Below are 20,265 nucleotides of genomic sequence, written 5' to 3'. Positions count from 1 at the left end.
CTTCCCCCTGCAGGAGATCAAAACGTGGAGTACAAGGGGACCGTCTGGCACAAGGACTGCTTCACCTGTAGTAACTGCAAGCAAGTCATCGGGACTGGAAGCTTCTTCCCTAAAGGGGAGGACTTCTACTGCGTGACTTGCCATGAGACCAAGTTTGCCAAGCATTGCGTGAAGTGCAACAAGGTATACTTTCAAGGGAGTTCTGCATTGACCGTTGTTTCTAGAAGTGTTTGACAGTTTGCAGAGCACTTCCACACACACTATCCCATTCCATCCTCACGACAGCCCTGTGACGTAGGAATTATTATTCCCGTTTTACAGATGAGGAGATCGTGGATTAGGAAGCAGTGCCGAAGCCAAGTCAGGCTGTCGGTATGCATCCTCAGCCCGGTGGTGTGGGTAGCCCGTACGGCATGCTGAGCTGGGCAGCCCTGGCTCTAGAGGCCTGCCTCCACCACTAAGGGGTTGTGTAACCTCACATAGGGGCTCACCTTCTCCGAGCCTTGGTGTCTTCATCTGTAAAGTGGGAATAATAATAGCCCCTGCCTCCCATGGCCGTTGTGGAGATTAAATGAGATATTGTATACCAAAGCGCCCAGCACAGTGCCTGACTCGCAGTAGGCATTCAACAAAATGGTTGTTGAATCTGAATCCGGTGCTGCACTCCCTGGTCTAGGCCATCACATCTGGAGGAATCACTTACCAGGATCAGCCCTGGCATGCCGATTGCTTTGTGTGTGTTACCTGCTCTAAGAAGCTGGCTGGGCAGCGTTTCACCGCTGTGGAGGACCAGTATTACTGCGTGGATTGCTACAAGAACTTTGTGGCCAAGAAGTGTGCTGGATGCAAGAACCCCATCACTGGTAGGCTAAAGAGTCCTTGCTAAGTCTGCCAGGCTAGGTTTTGCGCATGGTAACCATCTCTCATTTTCCTGTCGTCGGTTTCATCCACAAAGGCCCCCAGAGTATGCCCTTCTCCCCTGCTATTGTGGTCCCAAAGGCCCCCCAAGAGTTTGGATTCGTCCCCAGGCCAGGTTAGCCTTTGCAATACAGAACACTTCCTGACTGTTGACTAACAATGCCGAGAGTTCACAAGCCTGAGACCTGCCGGCCAACACCGGCAGGCACTGCTACTTTGCAGGGGGATTCTGCAGGGAGGGGTGGGAGGAGGGTAGAAAGAAGGAGGGTGGGGGAGGTGGGGAAGGGAAAGGGGGAAGGGAGGCTGAAGAGTGATAATCTGGGATTGTAATACCCCATAGCTGAAGGCTAGTTCAGAGATGCCTGTTGGCAGGGTTTCTTTTGTGTTTTGTTTTTTGGTTTGCTGTTTGTTTTTGCGATCAGCAAAGCTAATCACTTCATTCCTCATCTCGCGGCCGCGATCCACGTGCCCTGGGCCCTTTCCCTTGCCTCCAATTTTCCCATCTTCCCGGGGAGCCTTGAAATGTACATTTGAGAAGACTTTTGCCATCCTCAGGGAAAAGGACTGTGTCAAGAGTGAGCCACCCAGTCTCTAAAGCTAGGAAGCCCCCAGTGTGCCACGGGAAACGCTTGCCTCTCACCCTGTTTCCCAGCGCCAACCTCCGGGGCAGGCATCCGGGTGGAGAGAGGACTTGTCCCTCGTGGGTGGTGGTTCTTTATAGAAAAAATCGAAGCTTAGCAGCTCCTCGAGGCCCGGTAAGTGCACACCCTACGAACAGCCCAAGTTTGCCTCCTGGTGGCCACTTTGATGTCATGGCCCTGACCTAAATCAAAGAAACTGGTTATGCTGGGAGGTCGGTGCGCGTCACAGGGCAATAGCGCGGTGGCATGGGAACGTGTGGGGTCTTTACATCAGGGAAGCCCTTGGCCGGGCTCCGGCATCTTCTCAGGTCTTTGAGAGCCATAGCAGGGTTGCGGCGGCATGGGGGACAATGGCGGCGTGGGGGACTGTGCACGATGGAGTGGAGGAGGGGGTCTGGGAGCCAGGCAGACACTGGCTCTTGCGTGCTTGTCAGTCTGTGAGTGGGGCAGGTCGTCATTTTATCTCTCTGAATTGTGGCTTCCTCACCTGTATTCATTCAGCTGTTTTTCTTGTTTTCTTTCTTTCTTTTTTTTTTTTTTTTTTTCTTTTTTTTCCCCCCAGGGTTTGGTAAAGGCTCCAGTGTGGTGGCCTATGAAGGACAATCCTGGCACGACTACTGCTTCCACTGCAAAAAATGCTCCGTGAATCTGGCCAACAAGCGCTTTGTTTTCCACCAGGAGCAAGTGTATTGCCCCGACTGTGCCAAAAAGCTGTAAACTGACAGGGGCTCCTGTCCTGTAAAATGGCATTTGAATCTCGTTCTTTGTGTCCTTACTTTCTGCCCTATACCATCAATAGGGGAAGAGTGGTCCTTCCCCTCTTTAAAGTTCTCCTTCCGTCTTTTCTCCCATTTTACAGTATTACTCAAATAAGGGCACACAGTGATCATATTAGCATTTAGTAAAAAGCAACCCTGCAGCAAAGTGAATTTCTGTCTGACTGCAATTTAAAAATGAAAACTTAGGTAGATTGACTCTTCTGCATGTTTCTCATAGAGCAGAAAAGTGCTAATCATTTAGCCACTTAGTGATGTAAGCAAGAAGCATAGGAGATAAAGCCCCCACTGAGGTGCCTCTCGTGCCTCAGCTGGGACCCACCGTGTAGACACACGACATGCTAGAGTTGCAGCGGCTGCTCCAACTCACTGCTCACCCTCTTTCTGTGAGCAGGAAAAGAACTTACTGACATGCATGGTTTAACTTCCTCATCAGAACTCTGCCCTTCCTTCTGTTCTTTTGTGCTTTCAAATGACTAACACGAATTTCCAGAAAATTAACATTTGAACTTAGCTGTAATTCTAAACTGACCTTTCCCCGTACTAACGTTTGGTTTCCCCGTGTGGCATGTTTTCTGAGCGTTCCTACTTTAAAGCATGGAACATGCAGGTGATTTGGGAAGTGTAGACAGACCTGAGAAAACGAGCCTGTTTCAGAGGAACATCGTCACAACGAATACTTCTGGAAGCTTAACAAAACTAACCCTGCTGTCCTTTTTGTTGTTTTTAATTAACATTTTTAATTGATAGCAAAATAGTTTATGGGTTTGGAAACTTGCATGAAAATATTTTAGCCCCCTCACATATTCCTGCAGTGTTGAAATTCATCCTACAGAAGTAACCGCAAAACTCTAGAGGGGGAGTTGAGCAGGCGCCAGGGCTGCCATCAACATGGATATGACATTTCACAACAGTGACGAGTTGAATCCCTTGTAAAGTAGTACTAGTCTGCTCTTTGTCCATGTGTTAATGAGGACTGCAACGTCCCTTCTCTTGTGATTCCTAGGACTTTTCCTCAAGAGGAAATCTGGATTTCCACCTACCGCTTACCTGAAATGCAGGATCACCTACTTACTGTATTCTACATTATTATATGACATAGTATAATGAGACAATATCAAAAGTAAACATGTAATGACAATACATACTAACATTCTCGTAGGAGTGGTTAGAGAAGCTGATGCCTCATTTCTACATTCTGTCATTAGCTATTATCATCTAACGTTTCAGTGTATCCTTACAGAAATAAAGCAGCATATGAATAACCTGCCTCCTGTCTTTTTATTCTGCCTGGTGGACTCGCTATAAGGTGATACTTCTAATCCAGAAACCCAAATGACTTACTTTCCTTCCAGGATAGACTCCGTTCAGTGCAGGTGCACGAAACATAGGAATTACAAACAAACCTGTAAAAACCACATTTGATTGACAAATCAATACATAAAAATGGAAACCACTCTGACCTAAAATAGTATTTCCCAGATTTTCACATCCCTGAAAAAGGATGAATTGGTTTGACCAGGGAATTAGGGAGGGAATCCCCGATGAAGCATGGCACTCAGTAGCCATCTTGGTCCCTGTTTGTTGGGTGCTACCTCGCTATGCCTTTCCCCTTGTGCCCTCTGGAACCCGGGGTCCGGGTTGAACGTGACCATCTCAACTGGGGCTGCCTCCACTTGCCAGCCGAATGACACCCTCGCTCCTTCTTGTGGATACGGCTCACTAAGGAGGCTGCCCATTTGGGCCCATGCACTTCAGTTAGGGGGAACATGCAGGGATGCTGTGGGCAGAGGCAGGGGTTGGCCCGTCATTGAGGCTCCCCAGTTGCCACTGCTTCTAGACTAGCACCACACACTAGTGTCTCTTCTTCACCTCTGAGGCTTGTGTTCTTGGGTCATCCAACCTGTCTACACCCATGTGGCCCTTACGGCACAGCACAAGAGGCCCCATGCGACAGGTGTCTGCTGCACTCTCCTGCCGGTGGAAGGGGCTTCAGACCATAAGGGCCCCTACAAGCAGAACGGGGTGGGAGGAGGAGGTGTTAGTCTTAACTGGGCCTCATGCTGAGGGTAATGAAAGCAAAGGGCAGAAGCCCTTTTGTGATAACGTTTGCCTTCTGAGAAGGGAACAACCTGTCAGCAAGAAACTGTGAGCACTTTTAGGAATGTGGCACATCCACTTGTGTGTGTTTCCTTACAGAAATTCGCCATGAAAACCTTGAAACCAGTGAAGTCTGTCTAGTCATGTGGGGCCCCAGGGACATGAGGCTGGGTCGGGATGGGAAGGGGCTGCCCTCACTGCTCCCAAAGGAGTGGGCTGAGTTCCCAAGGCTACAGCAAGGAAAGGAGCTCCACCGGGACGGGGGAGGAGACAGGCCTGGGATGGAGAGGGGACCCCATCTGCCTTCATTAAGGGCTTTGGCCCCGGCTTATGCTCTCGATCCACTTCGGCTGAGCCGTGGGTCTTCAGCATCCAGACGCATGCTCCCCTGCCTACCCACGTGCTCTTTCCCATTCCGGAACTCTTCCTCACTGTGACAGTTCCTTGCCCTCCAGTCCTCAGTCCGCCCTCCTTCTCAGCCCCTTCCCACCCTAACGCCCCTCCCCATCTGCCCTAGATTCTATGGTCTGCATTTCATTCATTTCCCTCCTCACTCCTGTTATCCCTCTGCCCTTCTAGCCTGCTTGGCCTGCAAAACCCGAGTGGATGGCTTGAGCTCTGCTGAGGAAAAGCACCCTGGTCTAAAATTCCCAGTCCCACCACTCTGCCACTTGGCCCAAAGTCCCAAGACCACCTCCACCACCTTCCTCACCCAGGAGACTGAGGTCTATCCGGAGTCAGCTTCTAGCTATTGCTTGCTTCGTGATGCCTGCCCGTCCTTCACACTTCAGCACCTTGTGAAGCACCTACACACATCAGAACCGACACGCACCATCACTCCCATTTCCCAGATGAGAAAACAGAGGTTAAGAAGCTTGCCTAAGGTCACACAGCTAATAAGTGACAAGCCACACCCTAGACACACTTCTAGCATATCACTCATGACACTAAATGGTCGTAAAAATAAGACACATCACAATAAAACTGTCATGCACAGTGCTCAGTACTTAGAAGGCATTTGTTTGTTGAATACGTGATTTTAAGTGACACCCCTAAGGCTCAGGAGAAATGAGGGTAAATTTCCACTGAACAGTTTGTCAGCAGAGAAACATTTTCTCCCTCATAGTGAATGGGATCAGAATATCAAGAACCTCTCTACTTGTGATTAACAGGGTGGGCTCTGGCACCAGGCTACCAGGGTTCAAATCCTGGCTGCTCTGCCACTTTCTAGTCACGAGACCTTGGGCAAGTGAACCTCTCTGAGCTTGATTCTTCACCTGTGAGACCTAAAATTTCTACTTTGCAGAATCCCATGTTGGGGACATAATTAATACAAGTGCTTACTGAGGGGACTGGCACCCAGTAAACGCACTAAATGCCAACAAATATTTCATCCCCAGCACCAAAGACACTGCTCTGGTGTCTGTGACCTACCCTGCAAGCCTCAAGACACTATGTTCACTCCCAAAGCAGTGTGGGGTGTTGGCTTGAGGGACAAACTTGGGTTTGAATATCAGCTCTGCCTCTTTCCAGCTGTGTGATCTGGAACAAATGCTGCTCTCCACAAATTTCAGTGTCCTCATAGGCATAAATGAGTACCTACACCTCATAGAGTTGTTGTGAGCATTGAAAATGCCTGGCTGGGCGCGGTGGCTCACGCCTGTAATCCCAGCACTTTGGGAGGCTGAGGCGGGCAGATCACCTGAGGTCAGGAGTTCGAGACCAGCCTGGCCAACATGGTGAAACCCTGTCTCTACTAAAAATACACAAATCAAACAAGTGTTGTGGTATGTGCCTGTAGTCCCAGCTACTTAGGAGGCTGAGGTGGATGAATCGCTTAAACCTGGGAGGCGGAGGTTGCAGTGAGTCGAGATCACGCCACTGCATTCCAGCCTGGGAAACAGAGTGAGACTCTGTCTCAAAAAAACAAAACAAAACAAACAAACAAACAAAAAGAAAATGCCTATCAAGTACCTGGCATATTGCACATGTAAACCTAACTGTAATGATTACAACACATTTGGGGAAATTAGAATCAGATGGGTACCGAGGACCCATCTGGAAACACTGTAACTGCAGTGGTGAGGGGACCAAAGGCAAGGAGGCTGTTTTGGGGCCTGTTTCGACCAACCAGGCTAGCCAGGCACTGGAGGGGTGGGGTCACTGAAGATGACGGAATTGCCCCGACATGATAAAATGTCATGCACAGTCCGCCTCCACGCTCTGGCTCCTTGGCCCTAGCTGTTGTTTTATGCCTCCTGATCCCTCTGGCTCTGGCTCCAAGGAGTTAGAGGTGTTTGAGAACAGTGGAGTCTCAAAACCGAAAAGGCTGCAGAGATTGTAGCACAGCCCCATCATTTGACAGACAAGGAATAGGGATCAGAGTAGAGCAACAATGTGCATAATGTCACACGTGAGCCAGCAGCCCTCTCAGCTGGGTTCAGGTCTTCAGGGCCCTGTCTGGCATTCTTTATGGTATTTCACACTGCATTCTTGTGGTTTTGAGGGATTGGAGCAGTTAAAAAACTTCATTCCACATGCAGCGTCTACAATGACACAGGCATAGAAAATGCGCTGATCTGCAGAATCTGCTGGTAGAGGCCAGGGGTCTGTCCCTCTGGGTAGAGGACACCAGGATGGGAAATGCAAGGCAGCAATGCGCGAGGGGAAGGCTAGGTCAATGTCCATCACCTTGGCCTTGTAAACAGGAACATCCTGGTAGACAGTTTCAATGGATGGATCAACAGGACCTGGCGCCAAACTTGGCAGTGAAGAGTTTCCAGCTCAGATGAGACACAGGGAGGTGATATGTTTGACAGGAATGGGATGTGCCTAGTTTGTGCTGATTCAAAAGTATATAGAATGCTCTAGCATGTTCAGTGGGGAATGGCTACCACCATTCTCATAAGCACCAGACCCCAAAGACTGGGGATAAACAAGGACCTTGCCTTATCAAAAACAAAACCTAGTAAAGCAGAGGTCCCCAACCCTCGGGCCACGGACTGGTGCTGGTCTATGACCTGTTAGGAACTGGGTCAAAGAGCAGGTGAGTGGCAGGAGAGCAAATCTTCATCTGTATTTACAGTGGCTCCCCATCACTTGCATTGCTGCCTGAGCTGGCCTCCTGTCAGAGCAGTAGTGGCATTAGATTCTCATGGAAGTGAGAACCCTATTGTGAACCACGCGTGTGGTGGATCTAGGTTGTGCGCTCCTCATGAGATTCTAATGTCTGATGATGTCACTGTCTCCCATCATCCCCAGATGGGACCGTCTAGTTGCAGGAAAACAAGCTCAGGGTTCCCACTGATTCTACGTTATGGTGAGTTGTATAATTACTTCATTATATATTACAATGTGATAATAGAAATAAAGTGCACAATAAATGTAATGCACTTGAATCATCCTAAAACCACCACACCATACCCACCAAAGGTTCATGGAAAAATTGTCTTCCACAAAACCAGTTCCTGGTGCCAAAAAGGCTGGGGACTGCTGGAGTAAAGCATGATTTAAAATTGGAAACTAAACACTCACAGGCAGATGAGAATATTTGTTTTGCCATTCACAGTAACAGTGATGTCGTTAAGAGATGAGTATATAAAAGAGCACAATTAAGCGCCTGAGTGTGCATGCCCAGACGTTTCAAAGCAAGAGGGTTTTCCTCATCCAAGGTAAGCACCAAATGTGACAATTAAAGGGGCGAGGGAGGAGGGAAAGGGGAGTAACCGCTTAAAGGGCACAGATTTTCTTTTCAGGGTGATGAAAATGCTCCAGAACTAGATAGTGGTATTGGATAGCTGCACAGCCTTGTGAATATACACTTTAAATGGTTACTTTTAGGTTATACGATTTTTATTAGGATAAAAAAAGCAAGATCAGCACCATAAAATAGGGCAAGAAAAAAACAAGAAATTTAAAAAAAAAATTCAAAAGATACTGTAGTAATAAGCCTCAACTTATACAAGAGAACCATCACAGGGAAGATTAACAAGCACTGAAATAATTGCAGGAAGACAACCAGAGCTTGAAAACTCACATCTAGGCTGGGTGTGGTGGCTCATGCCTGTAATCCCAGCACTTTTGGAGGCTGAGGCAGGAAGATCACTTGAGGCCAGGAGTTCAAGATCAGCCTGGGTGACAGGGCAAGACTCCGTCTCCAAAAAAAAAAAAAAAAAAAAAAAAGGAAGAAAGGAAGACGACGGGGAGAGAGAGAGAGAGAGAGAAAGCCAGGTATGGTGCCATGACTGTGGTCCCAGCTACTCAGGAGGCTGAGGTGGGAGGACTGCATGAACCTCAGAGTTTTGAGGCTGTAATTAGCTATGATTCTGCCACTGCACTCCAGCCTGGGCCACAGAGTGAGACCTTGTCTCTAAAACAAACAAACAAACAAACCAACCAACCAACCAACCAACCAACCAACTCACGTCTTTCTATTCCAGAAGTGGAACTCTGCCAAATCACCAACTGGATGAAGAGGGAAATCAGAGGATTTGATTCCTGTTCACTGAATTTGCTGGCTGCTTGTGTTCATAGCTTGGCCAACAATTGGTGTTGCCTTTATACCACCACCAGTACACTTTTTTGAGTATTATAATGAAGAAAACCTTGTTTTATCTGCAAAGTTTATTTTATATAGCACACATTTATATGGAACTGTAACGGTATTTCAACACATGATATTTGTGCAGAAAAATAACAGGAACTCTTTTGTTAGGATGATTGTCTCTGTGTTATACATGAAAGACCTAGTATATAAAAATAGTTTTTAAACCAAAGGTAACTTTCTCTATTCTATATCAAAAGTACAATACTCTGAGTGGCAAAGAACCAGGGAATCTGAAAGAATTACCTCCTTTTACTAATCCAAGACTGGCAGCCAGAAGGAACACTGGCCTGCTTCGGACTATTTGCAATTCAACACTGAAAACTCGTTATTATTATTAGAATTAATCTGCATTTGAATTTTATGGAATCATAATACTGTGTGTGCATACATACGTGTATGTACATCTGTGTGCATTTCTGTATGCCCATCACGCGGACTCACTGGCAGCCAGTGGCTAGAGAAAGGCAAGCAAAATTTGGTTATATCGCAAGCCTGAGTATATACTCAACGACAGAACTGGAGAGTACAGGCCGAAAAATACTTTAAACATTAAACATTTCGAGGAGTTAAACATACCCCATGGGACAACAGCCATGTACTCCTTTATGTACACAATAAAAATAATATATGTTTCTGTAGATAAACACCAATATGTCCTTCAAAAGGAAACACTGACAAGAGCATGAAAGGTGCTGACTGTTCCAAGATGGGGCTTTACAGGACTCCCAGCATTTGAGGCTATTGGTGCCTGTGTACTCACTGGCACAAATGGGTAGAGTTAAAAATATACATGTATCATGGTAAAAGACAATTTATTGGATTTTGCAACCTTTGGTATTTTTATATTAGAAACAATCTGACACAGCTCTTGTGAGTGATCCTGCGGCCTCTGCATAATCTATTATGTTCTCTACAAGATCAACTGTGAGGTTTTAGCTGTCAAAATTGTCACTGGTACACAGAAAAACCATTACTTGGCTGGGCCCAGTGGCTCACACCTGTAATCCCAACACTTTGGGAGGCCAAGACAGGTGGATCACTTGAGGCTAGGGGTTCAAGACCAGCCTGGTGAGCATGGTAAAACCGCATCTCTACTAAAATGCAAAAAATTAGCCAGATGTGGTGGCACATGCCTGTAATCCCAGCTACTGGGGAGGCTGAGACAGGAGAATTGCTTGAGACCAGGAGGCGGAAGGTGCAGTGAATTGAGATTGCACCACTGCACTGCAGCCTGGGTGACAGGGCAGGACTCCTTCTCAACAACAACAAAAAAAAAAGTAAAAGAAAGAAAAAGCAAAAGCATTACTTTAAGATTTCAAATATATACTGAAAGAGAATTAGTTCTGCAATCGGATTCTTCTAGAAACTCCACAATTACAGTTTTAGGAAAGCATCCTTGATGCACTCGCTCCAGCAAACACATTGGTAGGACAACACAAGAATGAGTAGACAATGGTGATTTTCCAAAGAAACAAAAACAACTCTTTACTTAGAGCTCTTGCTTAGACACAAGAGAACAACATGATTTTTAACATATTCTGAGATATACATCAAGGTGACCTTTTGACAGTTTCTTTCAATTTTTCGGTGTCACTTCCTTTACCAGGTTCAAGTCAGAAGCAGAAAAATTTGAGGACTGACGGGCCCAGGAGTTGAGTTATCCAGAGTGGAAGATGTATTCATCTCCCAGGCTGAGTAAGGTTTATGTATCTGACCAGAGGGAAAAATAAAAGAAAGATTAGTAGGGAAGATGCTAGTCTCACAGCAACTTGTCCCTGGCCTCCCTTCAGGGCACATGCCCAGGACCCTCAGCAGCCCCTCTGGAGTTGCTGACACACTGGTCCTATAAATGTCCTTCACTTCCCCAGTCCCCAACCAGGCCCAAGGTGCTTCTCAATTTCAAAGAGAACTTCTCAAGGAAAGAAAAACAAGAGGCTTCTGGTTTTGGAAACACAGGTTGAGGCTTATTCTGAAGACTTCCCTAATCTTCTGCCCTAAACAACTGTCTGTGTGCTTGCCAAGCAACCAGCAGACCAGGAGCTCAGAGGAGTCTGGGATGCAAGTTTGAAAAGAACATTTTTTTTTGTTTTGAGACAGAGTCTTGTTCTGTCACCCAGGCTAGAGTGCAGTGGCATGATCTCAGCTCACTGCAACCTCTGCCTCCTGGGTTCAAGTGATTCTCCTGCCTCGGCCTCCAAAGTAGTCGGGATTACAGGCATGCATTACCACACCCGGCTAATTTTTGTATTTTTAGTAGAGATGGAGTTTCACCATGTTGGCCAGTCTGGTCTGAAACTCCTGACCTCAAGTGATCTGCCTGCCTTGGCCTCTCAAAGTGCTGGGATTACAGGTGTAAGCCACTGCACCTGGCCAAAACTTATTTTTTACATCCGGCATGAAATGTGGGACATAAAAATGAGAATCAAGTCATCTACTCTCTATTCTCTCAAAACCAACTTAATGGAAGACTCTCACATCATTCCTGCAGACCCACAATTGTCTTCTTCTCTGCCAAAGCTATATGGTGCAAAGATTGCCCTGGAACAGCTAGAAGGCGGGGAGTGGGGTTTGGGGTCAACTGCCTTTCAAGAAAAAGGTAGATGAGATGAGGCCTTACCCTAATGAGGAGAAACAGGTTTGCTTCTTATCGTCTAAAGGTGTCTGGGGACTTTGGCGAGATGTCATGGAATCCTTCAGATTTTGTTTGTGCCTGTCAGGAGAAAAATGTGACAAAGATAGTTCTGCGACTTACAATGTTGGTGATCTTGTCACAGATACACTGCTGCTCATAATTCATACTAACAGAGGATCTGCTGGTGGTGTTGGTTTCATCCGCCTTTCTGGTTTTTGTTGTGTGACTGGTCATTCTTTTGGAAGATGGTCTGGAAAGAGACAGTTTGGTTAGAATCCCAATTATTCCCAAACCAAGGCTCTGGCCTAAAAGCAGCTTTGTCCTTTGATTAACTTCTAAGAAATGCCTTGGAATTAAAAAACATTTCAGAATCATAGAACAGGATGACTGAAAGGAACCCTAGAGATCACAGGACACACTGATTTTCAAACTGTATTCTAGAAAGCCCTGGGTCCCACAGAAGCACCAGGAGTAGGAGCAGCTAGGCACGCAGGACTCCAGAAACCCTGTCCCTCCCTTAGACTGGTCAAGGATGGGCCAGTGAGGTATAGTAACAGAACTGGTACAGGTCCTCTAGCTCTAGTGCTCCTTCCACATCATCACACCTCTCAGCAGACTCCTGTTCCCGTGGGCCTTGCAGGTGAATGTCTTCTCAGGCAATTGCCCATGTAGCGTTCCTTTCCATGAATCAGTTCCTGCTCTCCTGACCTAACTTCTGACCTTGTTTCCTTACACTGAAAATGAGCATATTATGGCCGGGCGTGGTGGCTTATGCCTGTAATCCCAGCACTCTGGGAGGCCAAGGTGGGCAGATCACTTGAGCCCAAGGTTCAAGACCAGCTTGGCCAACATGGTGAAACCTCATCTCTTAAAAAAAATAAAATAAAATAAAAAAATAATAAAATGAGGATATTACTGTCACACTCAGAGTTGTGTTGATAATTGAAATAGGTAATATAAAATGCCTGGTATATTGCAATCACTCAACAAATGTCTTCTTGCCCAACTTCATGAGATAACATTAACCAATGTGAACGAAAGTAAAGTTTGGGGCCAGATGTATCTGGAATTGAATTTGGGCTCTGCCCTTTACTAGCAGGATATTGGGCAAATAAAGCCCCTACCCTCCCTGCACCTCAGTCTCCTTGTCTTTATAAATGGGGATGATGATCTTTACTTAGCAAGGCTGTTGTGGGGATGAGTTTATTTCTGTTAAGTCAAATACGTGACATGGTGTTTGGTAAAAACTAAGAGCACAAGAGATCATATTATTTAGCATTCTAAGAATGTCAATCACAATCCGCCAAGTTTATTTAGATAAGCTGACTAAGTGACTCACCTTGAAACTACTTCCTGTACTGAAGTGTCTTTCACGCTTTTTTGTCTGAAGTTTTTCAAATCACCATTAAAATACGTTTTTGGCTCTTTACGGACCTGGCTGGAACCGTCTTCTAGAAATACCAGCTTGTGTGTCATTTTCTTGGCATTGTTGAACGGTATTTTAAATTTGGGAGGTGAGCCTGTGCCATTTAGAATGGCTAGGAAAAAAAAATAACACAATTAAATATGGAGTTTCAATAACGAATTCAAGAAAAAGTGAAGGCTGTGATCCTGATGGGATGAGGAGTGGGTATCGCCTGCCTGAAGGCAAGAAGAGTCAAGCAGCAGTACTCCTGGGAGGCAGGCCCAGCAGTCACAGAGTTTCCCGAGCCATGTCTGGGGCCACTGCTCAGCACACACACTCACCCTGCCCTCGAGGCACCAAGAGGCTACCATTAAGGAATCTGTCCTTTTTCCTTTGCTAGGAAAGAATAACAACCAGAGATAAGACTGCTCCAGATTCTCGCCCCTCCCCTGATCACTCACCTAGCCAATTCTGTTTATGCATTTCGTCTTACCACTAATTTTTTTTTTTTTCCTTGGGACAGAGTCTCACTCTGTCACCCAGGCTGGAGTGCAGTGGCATGACCTCTACTCACTGCAAGCTCCGCCTCCCAGATTCACACCATTCTCCTGCCTCAGCTTCCCAAGCAGCTGGGAATACAGGCACCTGCCACTACGCCTGGCTAATTTTTTGTGTTTTTAGTAGAGACGAGATTTCACCCTGTTAGCCAGGATGGTCTCGATCTCCTGGCCTCGTGATCTGCCCACCTTGGCCTCCCAAAGTGCTGGGATTACAGGCATGAGCCACTGCCCGGCCTCGTCTTACCTCTAATGTTACCTCCTACCTTCGGCTTTCCTCAATGCCCTAAGGCAGACTGAGGGGCTCTTACTGCTATGTTCTCATTGTATTTTCACCAAACTTCTTTCAACCCAATCATCTTGTAGCAGTATTATGGTTTGTTCATATGTTTGTCTTCCCACTGGCTATGGCTCCTTCAAGCTCAGGCCTTGTCTTTTCACCCCTTCATTCCCAGCACCTAGTAGAGGACCTGACTTTCCTGTTCAATATCCACTGGTGGGAAAAATATGGACAAATAATGTTTTCTCAAATGGCAATTAGTGTTACTACAAAGTGGTTCCTACTTGTAAGGGAGTCGATACATTTGAGAAAGCATTCAATTTTTCTTAATGAAGTGGAAAGTGGAATTCTACCTGTGGTCAATCATGGATGCCTTGAGGAGTTGAGCTCTGAAATGCTGGCAATCCTCACATTCAACTGAGAAAGAGCTGCTGTCTACAGCCTATTAGCATGATCTTTAAAATAATCAGCAGCAGCAGCTGTTATTTATTGAGAGTTTATGTGTCAGACACTGTTTTTAGCATTACATGGATTTACCTCACTGAAATCTCATATCCACTCTAGGAAAACGACATTGGCTTCCCCTTTTTCAGATGGGAAAAACTCAGCACAGAAAGGTTAAGTGACCTGCCCAAAGCCACACAGCTCAAAAGCAGAGGAGCCCCTGGATATGAACCTAAGCAGTCTAGCTCCTAAATTGTGACTAACCTGATGGAAACATTTCATTCAATGAGTCCTTGTCGCTTTCTTCGTTGTCAGCCTCAGCCTCTTCATATATGTCATGGCTGGATGTTTCTGTGACCTATGATTAAAAAAGGAAATCTTAATTATGACTAATATTCAATCATCCTGGTTTAGAATGTCAACGAAGTCTGACTTCGAAGCTGGATCGATGGCTAACTTTTGTCATTTCAACGAAAAGGTAAAAAAATCTAACCTCTTTTAACTGGCCCCAAGAATCTACAGGGGATAGGGACAGGTGCCTGTAGCTGTGTCTTTTGGCTAGGAAGACACTGAAGAATGAAAGATTTCCCTGGGCAGGAGCCAAGGGACTATAGCTTTGTGTTGGCATTTGTTCTCTGCCTGCTCAGAACCTTAACTAAGGCGGGATGGGACTAGTCAGTGAATAGCTAAAACGTTTTTGACTGCTGTTTTTTTTTTTTTTTTTTTTTTGGTGGGGGGACAAAGTCTCACTCTGTTGCCCAGGATAGAGTGCAGTGGCACAATCATAGCTCACTGCAGCCTCAAACTTCGGGACTCAAGTGATCCTCCCGTCTCAGCCTCCCAAGCAGCTGGGACTACAGACGCATGCCACCACACCTGGCTAATTTTTAATTTTTTTTTATAGAGACAAGTTCTCACTATGTTGTCCAGGTTGGTCTTGAGCTCCTGGGCTGAAGAGCTCCTCTTGCCTTGACCTCCTAAAGTGCTAGGATTACAGATGTGAGCCACTGCACCCAGCCTTAGGTTGCTACTTGAGGGAAAACTCCTAATAAGTTGAATGAACTTTGACATGATGACTCCCAGCACTTTTTGGAAATGACATTTCTACTGTAAATTCTCATGTCACTTAATGTAAATGACCACAACTGGGTAATTGCAAACAGACAAAATATCAGTCTTATAGCATAGAATGTAAAAAGCACAGAATCTGGAGGAAAAAGGCCTTGAATACATGTGCTCCAACAAAAGACATGACATTGGGGTAGGCAAATAATTATGAAACAGACCACAAGAACACTCACCATAAGGGAAAAAAATGATAAATTTAAGCTTGTTAAAATGAAGAACTTACGTCTGGTTCATCAATAGACATTAGGAGAGTGTGAGGCAAACTATGGCATGGAAGAAGATACCTGCTATATATATATACACACACATATATATACACACACACATATATACACACACATATATATGTGTATATATGTATATATATATATACACACATATATATATATCTCCAAAGGACTCCTAACCAGCGTAGGTAAAAATGCCTACAATTCAATCAGAAAAAGGCAGGTGACAAAATAGGAAAATGGGCAAATGACTTGAAAAGGTACTTCACCAAAGTGAATCTCCAACAGGCCAGTAAGCATTTATGAAAAGGTGCCTGACTTCATTAGTCATCAGAAAATACTGGTAAATTCAACATTAAAATCAGAATGCAGGGCATGGTGGCTCAAGCCTGAAATCCCAGCACTTTGGGAGGCTGAAGCGGGTGGACTGCTTGAGCCCAGGAGTTTTAGAAACGGCAAAATCCTGTTTCTACAAAAAAATAAAAAATTAGCCAGGTGTGGTGGTGTGCACCTGTAGTCTCAGCTACTTGGAAGGGTGAGATGGGTGGATCACTTGACCTTGGGAGGTGGAGGTTGCAGTGAGCCAAGACTGTGCCACTGTGCTCCTGCCTGGGTGACAGAGTAAGACTCTATTTCAAAAAAAAAAAAAAAAAAAGAAAACAGAAAAAATCAGAAGCTTCTATTCAGAAGAGGACAACATTAAGAAAAGATAAGCTGGCTGGGCATGGTGGCTCACACCTATAATCCCAGCACTTTGGGAGGCTAAGGTGGGTGGATCACCTGAGGTCAGGAGTTCGAGACCAGTCTGGCCAACATGATGAAACCCTGTCACCCTGTCTCTACTAGTAATACAAAAATAGCTAGGCATGGCGGCGCACCCCTATAATCCCAGCTACTCAGGTTGAGGCAGGAGAATCACTTGAACCCAGGAGGTGGAGGTTGCAGTGAGCTGAGATCACACCACTACACTCTAGCCTGGGTGACAGGGCGGGACTCTATCTCAAGAAAAAAAAAAGAGAAAAATGATCAGCATCTGAGGTGATGGATTTGCTAATTATTCTGATTTGATCATTATACATTGTATACAAACAAAAAAAGAAAAAGAAAGATAAGCTGTAAACTGGGGGAAGATATCTGCAACACATAACCAAAAAAGAAGCAGTATCTATAACATTTAAAGAACTACAAATAAGACAAATCAACCCAAAAGTCTTGGGCAAAAGATCGAAAAAAAACATTTCACACAAAAGAAAACATGAGAGCTAACTAAAGATATGAAAACATGGTCAACCTTGTTAATAATCAGGGAAATGCAAATGTAATACTTTATTTCATTACCACCAGATTGGGTAAAGTGAAAAACTCGGCAATAATGTGAAACAAGAGGCATTCTTATACACTGCTGGTAGGAGCATGGAGACTACCTTTGAGGCATTCACATCTGTCTTTCTCGTCCGCTTCATAATTTCTTCTATTCTCTATTTAAAGGGAAAGAAAAATTCAAACATGAAAACAGATTAGAAACCAAACAGTTATCCTAAAGGAGTTGATTATCCCCATTTCACAGAGGTGGACAATGGCAGTGATTGCTCCAAAACCACAAATATTACCAACAAAAGGCTTATGGTGGCAGTTGAGTCTCCTATCCCAATCCCAGTTTCAGCTACAAAATGCCCTGAATGACTGCTGTATTTGTTGTAACACAAACATCCAAATGACGACGTCTCACACCTAATTTTGCATATGCAGAAATTCATTACTTAGGCTAAGCATATATTATTGCAAACCAATTACAGCTTTTAACATAATTTTAGTCTTTAGTCTTCAGTTGATTCCTGAAGCCAATGTTAATGAAAATAATACACCCCAATGATGCCACACTGTTATTGTGTTCATGAAGAGAGAAGACAGGAGGTGGAGGAGAAATATACTTCTAGGGAAGGACAGGAATTCTCTCTCCTGTGCACACTTCTTTCCCTGCAGTGAGGAGAGTTGCAGCTCCCTGGTCCCCTCAAGGTGACCAATCTACTACCAGATAGGCCTTGCAGCAACTCAGCCTGGACCAGGGCTGCCAGATGAGCTCACATGCGGCCCTACCTTAAAAACAGCCTGCACCTTGGCCTCTCAAAGAGGCCTGCAGTTTCTGCTTCTTCCCATGTAGTTGCTGCAATTTCCAGCCAGTTTAGAAGAAAGTCTTAACTTCTACCAACCCCTACCATGACTGCAGTCTTTCCGCTCAGAGGAGTTTTGTTACCAGAGGTTTGATATAGTGAGGCATCACTGTAATGGCCACTAAGGGTTCATGAGTGGGAGGCATGAACAGTAAGAGGACAGCCTTCTATGTAGGAGAGGTCAGATCCTTGGGTAAGGAAGAGAATCGAGTGGAAAAGCCACCAGGAGCTAGCATATATCAGATTTGTGATTCTTAAAAACATGCTGATATCAGGTGCCCAACACTGTTTAAAACACAGAATCAAGTCTCCCCAAACAGACAGCGAGTACCTTTTTCCTTTCTAACCGTTCCTGTAAATTTTGTAACATAATTCTCTCGTGTTCTTTCTTGCGTTTGTCAGCTTCCTCTTGAGCTTTTATGTTGGCGTCCCCTTTCTAGGAAATTTGTATAAAAATATCATTTAATCTCAAGATACCTGAGGGACATCAGAGAACTCTAGTTTAAAAATTTCAATGGTAAAATGTTATCTAGCATAACAAAAGAGTGTAACCTTTTGGATGAGGGGTCCTATATTATGCTATTTGTGGACTGTCAATTTTCAAAGCACTAGTTAGAATGCACAAAGCTGGGCTAAATGTTATCTTGAGGATTCAGGACCACAGGGTCATCGTTATGAACATCACACCCTCCTAAATCAAAGCATGTGACTATGAAGCTATCCATTAACACAGTAATAGGAGCAAACAGCCTGACATTTCTCAAAAGCACTGAGAGGATTCTTGAAGGCACCTTCCTGAGAAATGCAAGCACAAACAATCATATATAAAACATATGACCAATGCTGGTGAATGATACACCAAAAACTGGGAATATAAATTGGGCTATGGTAATAATTCAAACAGTATAATCTGAGTTCAGTTTGTGCATTTATTTACCCAATAATTTGACTTTAGATAGATGAGACATTCTTATCAGTTAATGATTTTAAACTTGCAGAAGTATTTATGGTTTATCTTATCTGTCACAGGGCTTAAGGCCCAGTTGATGGAGTTGTATGAAGTACCACAGAATGCAAGATGGGGGAAACCAATGTAGGATTTTGAATCTGTTTAAGCAATTTGGATTTCAAATTAAGGACGACACAATTCGCTGTTTTCTGCTTATTTCACTAGGAAAACATTCTATGGTTTTCTGAGGGTGGCTGACAATGACTTGCAGTGGTACTGGGTAATAGAGACTGTAACATAAAAATGCAGCCAGAGGTTGGGTGCAGTGGCTCACACCTGTAATCCCAGCACTTTGGGAAGCTGAGGCAGGTGGATCACCTGAGGTCAGGAGTTCAAGACCAGCCTGGCCAACATGGTAAAACCCCATCTCTACCAAAAATACAAAAATGAGCTGAGCATGGTATCAGACGCCTGTAATCCCAGCTACTTGGGAGGCTGAGGCAGGAGAATGGCTTGAACCTGGGAGGCAGAGGTTGCAGTGAGCCAAGACCGCGCCATTGCACTCCAGCCTGGCTGAGAAGAGTAAAACTCCGTCTAAAAAAAAAAAAAAAAAAAAAAAAAAATGCAGCCAGAGAATCTGCTCATGTCTTCTTTCTCAGAGACAGAGATTTTTGCTTTGGGTTCCATCTGAACTTTATAATCTGGTTCTCATCCCCTGATAAAGTGTCAAGCCAGCAAACCTGCAGTGGTGCTTCCTGGTCTTCCTGATCCAACCATCCTTTCTTCTTTTTAGTCTCCTTTGGTCGCTGCCCATCTTTGAGTTTCAAGAGGTCTTCTGCTTGGCCTCCAACTGCTTCCTTTGCCACGTCTTTTGATTTCTTAATGACCCTGAGAGTATTTAAATAATTGTTAGTGTTCATCTTGATTGCTACCATACTCAGCTTGCAGTAGTATGTGAGTTTTTACAGTGAAACTTCCTATGTAGAGTAATACAATTTAAATCTACACAGAGTCACTACATCTTGTGTTGTTACTATATAGCAATTACACAATTCCACCCTTTTTTAAAGAGAAAAACTAGCCCTCGGGAGCAGAAAAATATTTCAATCAAGTAATAGATTACTTTGCTTGCTAAAAAACACACATACGTGAGAGGGAATCATTCCTTAACTGTCTTTGAGACACGATATCCCCTAAAAGGCCTTATTTACACTTGCTCACACCCAATCTCTCGTGGGGATTACAGAGCTAATTTAGAGGAGAGTCTGGTGGCTCCCTAGTATTCAGCACTTTCAAATGCTAAATCAGCTCTGTTTATATGAAGCGATGAATAATATTCTTTGAGTTAGAGTTTTTTTTGTAATTCATAATATTCCCTTCTTTTTCCCAGGCCCATGTAAGCATATGGAAAATGTATGATTATTTCAAATA

The 20,265-nt window shown here is 44.7% G+C and overlaps 2 protein-coding genes across 8 annotated transcripts in view; one reads left to right on the top strand and one right to left on the bottom strand.

Annotated features, from left to right (window-relative positions):
* The window catches only part of FHL1 (four and a half LIM domains 1), a 67,858-nt gene extending 64,258 nt beyond the window's left edge, over positions 1 to 3,600 (top strand). For 4 of the 5 annotated variants that reach the window (XM_023198898.2, XM_023198901.3, XM_031936632.1 and 1 more), the window contains 3 exons: positions 14 to 183; positions 677 to 863; positions 2,122 to 3,600. In XM_023198898.2, the coding sequence (XP_023054666.1) occupies positions 14 to 183; positions 677 to 863; positions 2,122 to 2,276 (512 nt within the window). In that variant the 3' untranslated portion in view covers positions 2,277 to 3,600. Of the gene's footprint in view, positions 1 to 13; positions 184 to 676; positions 864 to 1,473; positions 1,674 to 2,121 lie in introns of all 5 variants that reach the window. The other variant, XM_031936633.1, reaches the window with a different exon arrangement.
* A 5,443-nt stretch (positions 3,601 to 9,043) lies between these two features.
* Positions 9,044 to 20,265, bottom strand: part of MAP7D3 (MAP7 domain containing 3) — a 36,609-nt gene continuing 25,387 nt past the window's right edge. For 2 of the 3 annotated variants that reach the window (XM_023198841.3, XM_023198840.3), the window contains exons 12-19: positions 19,575 to 19,722; positions 18,217 to 18,321; positions 17,139 to 17,192; positions 14,624 to 14,717; positions 13,013 to 13,211; positions 11,845 to 11,923; positions 11,659 to 11,751; positions 9,044 to 10,751 (exon numbers count right to left, since the gene is read on the bottom strand). In XM_023198841.3, coding sequence (XP_023054609.1) covers positions 11,686 to 11,751; positions 11,845 to 11,923; positions 13,013 to 13,211; positions 14,624 to 14,717; positions 17,139 to 17,192; positions 18,217 to 18,321; positions 19,575 to 19,722 — 745 coding nt within the window. In that variant the 3' untranslated portion in view covers positions 9,044 to 10,751; positions 11,659 to 11,685. The remainder of the gene's footprint in view (positions 10,752 to 11,658; positions 11,752 to 11,844; positions 11,924 to 13,012; positions 13,212 to 14,623; positions 14,718 to 17,138; positions 17,193 to 18,216; positions 18,322 to 19,574; positions 19,723 to 20,265) is intronic. The other variant, XM_023198842.3, reaches the window with a different exon arrangement.

The sequence above is a fragment of the Piliocolobus tephrosceles genome, chromosome 12 (genome assembly GCF_002776525.5).
Source record: "Piliocolobus tephrosceles isolate RC106 chromosome 12, ASM277652v3, whole genome shotgun sequence".
Lineage (NCBI taxonomy): Eukaryota > Metazoa > Chordata > Mammalia > Primates > Cercopithecidae > Piliocolobus > Piliocolobus tephrosceles.
The sequence above is the reverse complement of the archived record's forward strand: the minus strand, read 5'-3'. Positions and strand labels throughout refer to the sequence as shown.